We start from the raw sequence: 10000 nt of genomic DNA, 5'->3' as shown, positions 1-10000 counted from the left end.
ATGATTTTGACTTAGTCTAGATTATGCATTAAGCTTTCGTTTGTATCATTCTCCCATTGCAGTTTGTTGCATTAAAGGTGCAGTGTGTAATATGACATCATCAAGAAAGTTCTACAAAGTTCTAGAATGCAACGCTCCCTGGGTAACCCCAACCCTTTAGAATAATAACAGAAGCTACAGTGGCCTTCAAGGACAAGAACAATTCTAAATTTTTAACGATGCACCTGATGACATTCCAACTATGACACTTTCAAGATGGCGGCACTAGGCCTTGATCCAAAATATGCAGAAATATGGACATATATGAGACCCTTTCTAAGGGGAAAAATAATAAAAATAAAAAATAAATGTTCAGCTATTATGCACTAAATTAAATGTGCTTATGGATATTATAATTACTTTCTACAAAATCTGCTAGGAAATAAAACCCAAAATTCTACACGCTGCAGGTTTAATATACATATTTATAATTCTGTGTTTTCAGACCGCCACCCGTCCAAAGGCTACGTCCCTCCGTGCTGTGTTAGGGTCAGCGGAACTGATATCAGTACAGACGTGACTGGAGACAGATACACCGCACAGCCGGCCAAACATCCCTGTGTCAAGGCTATCATGTAAGTTAATACATGTCTGTCTGTCTGTCTGTCTGTCTGTCTGTCTGTCTGTCTGTCTGTCTGTCTGTCTGTCTGTCACTCACTCACTCACTCACTTTCCATCGCTTTCTTTTTTCCCTCCAGATTCAAAACCAGAGATGGCATGGTCTGTGTTGATCCCAATGCTGAGTGGGCCAAAAATCGTAAGACACACACACACACACACACAGTAACAAACATGCACACACACACACACACACACACACACACACACACACACAGATGCACGCATACACACACACACACACACAGATGCACGCACACACACACACACACACACACACACAAAGACACACACACACACACGCACGCATGCTTGCATACACACACACAGACACACACACACTAATGCTCTTTTTTCTCTCTCTCTCTCTCTCTCTAGTCACGTCCGCTATGACAAAGGTGTGAAGAGTCGCCGCTCGTCTAAGCAAAACCTTTTCCTGTTGAAACCCCCTGCACCAGCCACACACACGCTGAGACACGTATTTTACACTCATATAGTCTGATTAGAAACAATGCATTAGGTTAAAGCTATAGTGAGTAACTTCTGTTGAGGCCCCATTGAGGAATTCTGAGCTTATAAATCTCCCTCGACCTCACGTACATAAAACCAACATTAATACACTCAACATGTGTATGAAAAAATACAGAAAATACAGAACAACCTCCTTTGTACATGGCAGCTTTGATTCTAAAGCTATAGTGCGTAAATTCTGTGCTACTTACTTTTGCTCTGTCGGTGCATCTACATGAGGTAAAGCCTTCAGTGATGGCACATGGATGTTATACCTTCTGCTGTAAGCTACATCCAGGTTTTTTCTTAGCAGTAGAATCAACAACTTAAACATTTCTTGGGCTCTTCTTGGGATTTTTCTGAGCTCCAATGTCAGAGTCGGGGGGCGGGGGGGACACCAGTTTGTAAACGCTGCCATACTGAGAAATACAGAGAGAGTTTTGTGGAGCTGGTAATAGGCTTAATCAACTTTGTGTCAACTAATTTGGCCATGGCTTGAAAGTAACCGACATTCATTTATATTAAAAAGTTACGCACTCTAGCTTTAATAATTAGCCTACTCTTCTGCACTGCCGTGTCACTGTCCACTGTTATTTTGTTTTACTGTTTACGTACCTGTAAAGACTCGGCGTGTTCTGCTCATCATCCATAGAGAGGTTAGGAGTTGCACACACGCGCACACACACACACACACACACACACACACACACACACACACACACACACACACACACACACACACACACACACACACACACACACACACGCACGCACACACACACACAGATAAAAACACGTGTTCTTACTTTTTCTGTGTGAGTAACTGTGTAGCTATTTGCTTTTTTTTTTCTATAATTAAACTAACTTAAACTATAATCCGAGTCTCAATGTTTTCTTCTCACCAAAGACCGAAACCATCAGTTAGCCTATCGAACGTTGGTGTTACCTGGCAACACGTTGGGTGAAATCGCCTGTAAAAGGAAATAATTTGAACTTAACCTGTATAAAAGTATGTGACATTTTAACCCCCATCATTTTTAACATGAACCCTTTATAAAGCTGTTTGGACATATGCCGCCCCCCTCACACACAAACACACTCACACACACACACACACACACACACACACACACACACACACACACACACACACACACACACACACACACACACACACACACACACACACACACACACACACACACACACACACACTCACACACACACACACACACACTCTCTCTCACTCACACACACACACACACACACACACACACACACACACACTCACACACACACACACACACGCTGTCACTGCCTCTGAAACGCTCGCTTATCTCCAAGCTGCTGAAAAGCTTCACGCTCCAAAGTAAACACAACCGCGACCAAGAAAAGTCAATAAAGTCTCGACACGTGTATTTGTTTGACGCTGGAGTTTGTTTACTTCTGTTTATAAACGCTCTCACTTCCTGGTTGACCTCTGACATCATTGTGACATCACGGGTCATATGGGCCTACAGTCTGTGGGGTCAGAGTGAACTGTCAAGTGCAGTTAAACACACACACACACGCACACACACACACACACACACACACACACACACACACACACACACACACACACACACACACACACACACACACACACACAGTTTAGTCTTTGCCAATAGAAATATAGGCTAAACAACAGGTGAGAACTGAAACGTGTTCACAGTTTAAGCCATTATGATCTAAACACACACACAAATCTGTCTATCTATCTATCTATCTATCTATCTGTCTGTCTGTCTGTCTGTCTGTCTGTCTGTCTGTCTGTCTGTCTATCTACTCTGTATCTGTCTGTGTGTGTGTGTGTGTGTGTGTGTGTGTGTGTGTGTGTGTGTGTGTGTGTGTGTGTGTGTAAAAACAAACTCAAAACTCAGTCGTTATAGTAAAAAGCTTTAAACATTAAGTACATCACAGAACATAAAAAGTAACTATTTAACATTTGTGTTTAAGAGCTTATAAATCTCCCTCGACCTCACGTTCATCAACCAACAATAATAGTATAAAAAGACATCAAATACAGAACATCCTCCTTTGTACATGGCAGCTATGATTATAAAGCTATAGTGTGTAGCTTCTTAAAATAACAGTGAACCCAGAGTTGGGTCCAATGCAAATACACTTATACAAAATGAGAGAACCACATTCATACAAAAAATATCAATGTTTATATGAGTTACAGTAACATGTGGGTAATTCATAAATGTTATATTATATACGGGCGGCAGTGGCGAAGTGGGTAGGAAGATTGCCTCTGGAGTGCAGGGTCGGAGGTTCGATTCCCCGCCTACCCGCCACATGTCGAAGTGTCCCTGGGCAAGACACTGAACCCCAAATTGCTCCCGATGGTTCAGAGAGCGCCTTGCATGGCAGCTACTGCCATCGGTGTATGAGTGAGTGTGTGTATGAATGGGTGAATGTGGTAAGATATGTAAAGCGCTTTGGGGCTGAGAAAATCGGCTAGAAAAGCGCTATATAAATCAAGTCCATTTACCATTTACCATATTCTGTTTGGGACAGTGGTTCCCAATACGCACTGTAACAATTACAAAGTCATGGAAACTCAAATGTTCAAAATTCTCACGTCAAGTATTGTGGACGGATCTTTTGTAACTTGTTTGTTTTGCATAACGTTGAATGATATAAAAGGAAGAATTATAAATGAATAAGGTGAATTAGGCGTCTCTCTTTTCTGCATCTGTTTCATGTGTGTTTGGAGTTGCAGAAATGTTGAAAAAAAGGGATATTAAAAGTCTTTAGGAGGGTGGGGGGTAGAGGGGTGCTTGTGGTGTAGTGGTTAGAGCCTTCCCTCCTCCCCCCCATAGAGTCTCAGTCCTCTTCACAGCAGACCCGGGTTAGAATCCAGCCCGGGTCGTTCTCTGCATGTCATTCCCCTCTCTGCCCCATTTCATCTCTGTCTCTCCGCACTATCAAATAAAGCTTGAAAAATGCCACAAAAAAAATAAAAAATAATTCCAGAGCCAGCCTTTGGTCAGCTAGCCTGGCACCGCCCGCTTTCATACTTCTGCTCAATTTTCATTTCCCTTCAGTAGTCAGTCTGGGTCTGCGGTATATTCTTAGGTTTTCTCCGGACAGATTTCTGCCAGTCCAATCAGCGAACAGAGGGAGTGGCTGAGAACAATGACGTTGAGGTTGTGCGTCAGTTTCAGTTGTAGTCAGAAGCCGGCGCACGACCAAACGTTATGCGATTGGTTGGCAGATCCAAAGTGGCACTGGGCAGATCCAATAGTTTTAAACTTCAACAGACACCCGCCTTCAAGTGAGTTAACGTTTTGTCAATTGAGCGATTCCAGACCTTCTGTACAAATGAAATGAAGTACGATGGTCTGGTAGGACCAGGCTGACACAAACACACACACAAACACACACACAAACACACACACACACACACACGCACACACGCGCGCACACACACACACACACACACACACACACACACGCACACGCACACACACACACACACACACTATGGTCAGAGCACAGTGGTTTCAGTCTGCAGTATGGACTGGGCTCTTGAGTTCCTGGGATGGTGATGTGAGTTCCCGTCTCCGTGGCGACTGAGTGACATGGCAGTTGGTCTGCAGTCGCGTCTGACGTAACGTTTGAGTGACAGACTCCTCCAGGTCCGCTTCAGCTCACCCTGCACCTTTAATACACCAGAGAAGAAGAAGAGCAGCTTTAATACACCAGAGAAGAAGAGTGGCAGGGATTTTTTTATTAAATCTTTAAAAAATTCTAAAATTAATGTTTTGAACAATACAGGAGAATCAAATCAGTTTTATTTGTATAGCCCAAAATCACAAATACATTTGTCTCAGTGGGCTTTACATTTCATACAATATGATATATGATACAATATGACACCCTGCCCTTACACCCTTAGCTCGGCTGAGAAAAAACTCCCAGTAAAAACCCTTTACCGGGATTAAAAAAAAATTTAAGAAATCTCAGGGAGAGAATAATGTGTGTTCCCTTACCTCGCTGTTGAGGAAACAATACAGCACGGCAACCACCAGACCCTGAAACACATATAGTGATTACGCATCTCATAGTTCTGCAAACAGAAAGATTGTAAAGCCTGATTAATACTTGTGCGGTACCGCGTGCGCAGAGCCTCCGCGGAGCCGCAGAGATCCTGTGCGGTGGCCTCAGACCCCCGCAGAGCCGCGTCGCATACCAACTGAAAATTGTGACTACGCGCCAGATGCCGCAGACGCCGCAGAGGTTTGGTTGGGCATCAAAGCAACAAGGAGGGATTTCAACAGCACAGGAGCTCTTCCTCATTATCATCAAACTCAAAATCTTCCAGTTTTTCATTTGTTTAGTAACGGATTTCGCCGATTTACATCAAAAGTGCAGCGTGCAATCTGCCACATGGGCGAAACTACTACCAACGGTTCATGAGAACGTTCGGTGTCCGTGCTACCCAGCAGAGAACGCAGAGGCGCAAAGCCGCACAAGTATAAATCAGGCTTAAGACGGGACACTGTAGGTGAGCAGGTTATAAATGTAAACTTATAGATAGATATTATCATGGAACTTTGCCAGTTGATAACTTACATTAAAAATATTATATTTTGTGTAACGATTATGTTCAGGAATGTTTGAATAAATATGTAAATTCGGTGATACCTGTGTGGTGTGTGTGTGTGTGTGTGTGTGTGTGTGTGTGTGTGTGTGTGTGTGTGTGTGTGTGTGCGCGTGTGTGTGTGTGTGTGTGTGCGTGCGTGTGTGTGCATTTGTGTGTGTGTGCGTGCGTGTGTGTGAGTGCGTGCGTGCGTGTGCATTTGTGTGTGTGTGAGTGTGTATGTGTGTGCGTGCGTGCGTGCGTGTCTGTGTGTGTGTGTGTGTGTGTGTGTGTGTGCGTGCGTGCGTGCGTGTGTGTGTGTGTGTGTGTGTGTTACCTGGAAGGAGCCCAGTCCCAGCTCAAAGAATATCTTGACGTGTTTCATGTTCTTGTCGGCCGGGTCCATCAGATAGACAAACACCACGTAGTTTATACCAAACAGAGGAATGAGCAGCAGGGTCGACTTAGCCAGACGTCTGCAGAGAACACACACATACACACACACACACACACACACACACACACACAGGAACACAGGCACACAGACACAGGCACACACACACACACACACACACACAGGAACACAGACACAGGCACGCAGACACACACACATGCCCGCAAACAGGCACGCACACCACACACACACACACACACACACACACACACACACACACACACACACACACACACACACATGCCCGCAAACAGGCACGCACAACACACACACACACACACACACACACACACACACACACAGATTGTTACTGACTAAAGGTGCTACGAGGAACTTTTAAATATTTCTGAATCAGTCTACATTTTCCTCTGATGATCATAAATGACATGTAGCAGCAAACGAGACCATCAGTGCAAAGAATGCTATTTTTATATAGTTTTTCTTAATGCCTTTGTCATGGGTATACGCTCACCCAGGAACAACAGCTGGCGTGGTAAAAACACTACCGCTTTTGTCCAAAGGGGGGCACTAGAATTAACACACACTGAAAAGATCCTCAGAGCACGTTTAAATTAGTCCTTGTGTTCAGAGAGCAAGGCAAGTTTATTTCTATAGCACAATTCAGACACAAGGCCACTCAAAGTGCTTTACAGGGGCAAGATTAGAATACATAAAACACATTAGAAGACATTTAAAAGCGAATGAAAAGAAGTAAAACATTTAAATAAAATAAAAAGTACAGGTTAAAATGGAAACAGAAAAGTCTTCAGACTTGATTTAAAAGAACTGAGAGTTGCAGCAGACCTCAAGTTTTCTGGGAGTTTGTTCCAGATATTTGGTGCATAAAAACTAAAAGCTGCTTCTCCTCGTTTAGTCCTAACTCTGGGGACTGTAAGTAGACCTGTCCCAGACGACCTAAGGGCTCTGGACGGTTCATAACGTATCAGCAGATCAGTAATGTATTTACAGAGCGTTACCTGTAATGCGTTTGTCCGTTGCCCCCGACGTCAGTGCAGCGAAGCTTTTGCACCAGGATACGAATGATACTGATAAACATTATGAAGTTGACCTGGTAGAAATACACAAAACAGACCAAAAGAAATATGTAAATTGATCTATTTTATCTATCTATCTATCTATCTATCTATCTATCTATCTATCTATCTATCTATCTATCTATCTATCTATCTATATATCTATCTATGTATCTATCTATCTATCCATCCATCCATCCATCCATCCATCCATCCATCCATCCATCCATCCATCCATCCATCCATCCATCTATCTATCTATCTATCTATATATCTATCTATCTATCTATCTATCTATCTATCTATCTATCTATCTATCTATCTATCTATCTATCTATCTATCTATCTATCTATCTATCTATCTATCTATCTATCTATCTATCTATCTATTTATCTTCCATAACATGTCTTCTTTCATACTAGTATAAATCAAAAGGTCCAACATGTACATTCAGGTGTTTATTTGACTAAACCTCGTCTGTTTGCGTCTGTATATTTCTCCTATACAACCATCTTTAACGGCCATTATCTCAAAGTACTTTTTTTTTTTTTTTCAATACTCTGAATCAAAAATCTCAACTTCTAAAGCACTTACATCAACTAAACTTTCCATGATCATTCTCAGCACTATTCTGAAGGTTATTACAGAAGGATTCGTTCATATGTTGTTAATTGTCCGATTCACGAGACATTTAGTTCTTAAAAACATGCTGAAAATGACATCCATAAAATAATAAATCTTAAAATACATGAGAAAAGTAATTTAAAAACATCTTATGGGAACATTTTGGTGGCGAACTCACGATGACCGATGCCATGATGGGCCAGTTGATGAGTCGGTTTGGGACGGGGTTTTCATTCATCTCCCAACACCTGAAAATAAGAAAATATTTCAGTGAATTTTTCAGTTTTTTGGGCACTTGAAAAACAGAGTTGCTGCTACAAGATTATACACTAATTAAAACCTGCAGTGTGTAGAATTTTGGGTTTTATTTCCTAGCAGATTTTGTAGAAAGTAATTATAATATCCACAAGTACGTTTAATTTAGTGCATAATAGCTGAATTTCTTTTTTTGAATTATTATTTTTTTCCCTTAGAAAGGGTCTGATATATGTCCATATTTCTCCATATTTGGACCATGGACATATAAAGAAATGGACACCGTATTGAAACATGGCGCCCATTCATTCCTATGAAAGCTGCTCATTGGCGCAGGGAAGCCACAAGGAAGTGACTTTCTGCTTCACGTGAGCTTGGCACGCCCCTAAAGCATGACGTTACTCAGTGTAACGTTATAATATGTCTGTGCATTAAGCTAAGCGGGACGAGCACAGTTGCATTGTTTATCGACCATGGAAGTATAAGTTACTAATCCCCGATGATTCTCTATATGTAATCTTTAAATTACACCCCGTCGTTGTAAAGTAATATAGTGATAAACGAAGATTCCTTCCGCCATCGGAGGCCGGGCCGGCCAAAGCAACGGTTGTTTCACTACGGCTCCTTTTAGCGGCTACACGCCTAACGGCTAAAACTGAAAATAAAACGGCTATAAAACGCTTTCGGTGGCGTTTTGAAAAGCGAAAACTTCCATTCTATTAGTACATGGTCTAAAGAAAAGTATGAGCCTTTGATCGATATCCAGAAAAAATTTAGCGGAGATACATTCTTGTTTGACGAAATTGTATTGGGAATGAATGGGGCTGGACCTGGGCTGGACCTCTATGATCTCCATTTTGATTTACGGACCCGTCACAGACAGTCTAATGCGTGTAATACCAGGCGTGGCCACCTGTCCATGCTGGCTGCTCGGAGAAGGCAGCGTCCTGGGGGCCTGATTTGGACCAAGGCCTTGTCACCGCCATTTTGGAAGTGTCATAGTTGGAATGTCATCAGGTGCATTGTTTAAAATTTAGAATTGTTCTTGTCCTTGAAGGCCACTGTAGCTTCTGTTATTATTCTAAAGGGTTGGGGTTACCCAGGGAGTGTTGCATTCTAGAACTTTGTAGAACTTTCTTGATGATGTCATATTACACACTGCACCTTTAAAAAATACCTATGAATATAATATTTAATTTCTTTGTAAGTTTATTTTGAAAAATGCCAAAATTATACACACTGAGCCTTTACAAATCCCATATTATGCCATATTTTCAGGTTTAAAGCATGTAATACAAAAAATAGACAACACACACACACACACACACACAGTAGAATAAATAAAAGGCACTTATAACAATGTCTCTCAAGGTATGACTGGTAGCATACTGCACTATAATGTTGAATAACCAAGAAAAAGTGCATGTTGGGGCGCCCTTAGCTCAGTTGGTAGGGCGTCCCCCCCCCCCATGGGCCTCGGCCAGCAGCAGACCCGGGTTCGATTCCAGCCCGCGGTCGTTCTCTGCATGTTACTCCCCTCTCTGCCCCATTTCAACTCTGTCTCTCTGCACTATCAATAAAGCATAAAAATGCCCAAAAAATATCTTAAAAAAATAAAATAAAGGTGCATGTTGACTTGGTGACCTGTTCTGGCTGCAGTGCTGGTACAGGCCACTAGAGGCCACTATTATTAAAATGTTTCTCAAACACTTTGCAGCTTTCACTCACCGTGTGTCCTCCAGGTTAATACGACATGCGATCCACGCTACCATGAAGACGAAAGGGATTCCTGTAGGAGAGAGAGAGAGAGAGAGGGAGAGAGAGGGAGAGAG

General features: G+C 42.3%; 2 protein-coding genes across 2 annotated transcripts in view; one reads left to right on the top strand and one right to left on the bottom strand.

Annotated features, from left to right (window-relative positions):
- ccl34b.4 (chemokine (C-C motif) ligand 34b, duplicate 4) overlaps positions 1-1491 on the top strand; it is a 2919-nt gene extending 1428 nt beyond the window's left edge. Inside the window, exons 2-4 of the mRNA XM_080050636.1 lie at positions 485-614; positions 738-796; positions 1036-1491. Coding sequence (XP_079906762.1) covers positions 485-614; positions 738-796; positions 1036-1061 — 215 coding nt within the window. The 3' untranslated portion in view covers positions 1062-1491. The remainder of the gene's footprint in view (positions 1-484; positions 615-737; positions 797-1035) is intronic.
- Positions 1492-4705: 3214 nt separating this feature from the next.
- LOC307267727 (vasoactive intestinal polypeptide receptor 2-like) overlaps positions 4706-10000 on the bottom strand; it is a gene marked incomplete at both ends in the record, with an annotated part of 30444 nt that continues 25149 nt past the window's right edge. Inside the window, 6 exons of the mRNA XM_080050109.1 lie at positions 4706-4879; positions 5211-5252; positions 6138-6276; positions 7232-7323; positions 8092-8161; positions 9897-9957. Of these exons, the coding sequence (XP_079906235.1) occupies positions 4706-4879; positions 5211-5252; positions 6138-6276; positions 7232-7323; positions 8092-8161; positions 9897-9957 (578 nt within the window). The remainder of the gene's footprint in view (positions 4880-5210; positions 5253-6137; positions 6277-7231; positions 7324-8091; positions 8162-9896; positions 9958-10000) is intronic.

The sequence above is a fragment of the Ammodytes marinus genome, assembly GCF_949987685.1.
Source record: "Ammodytes marinus genome assembly, chromosome: 21".
Lineage (NCBI taxonomy): Eukaryota > Metazoa > Chordata > Actinopteri > Uranoscopiformes > Ammodytidae > Ammodytes > Ammodytes marinus.
This window is presented reverse-complemented; position numbering and strand designations above follow the sequence as displayed.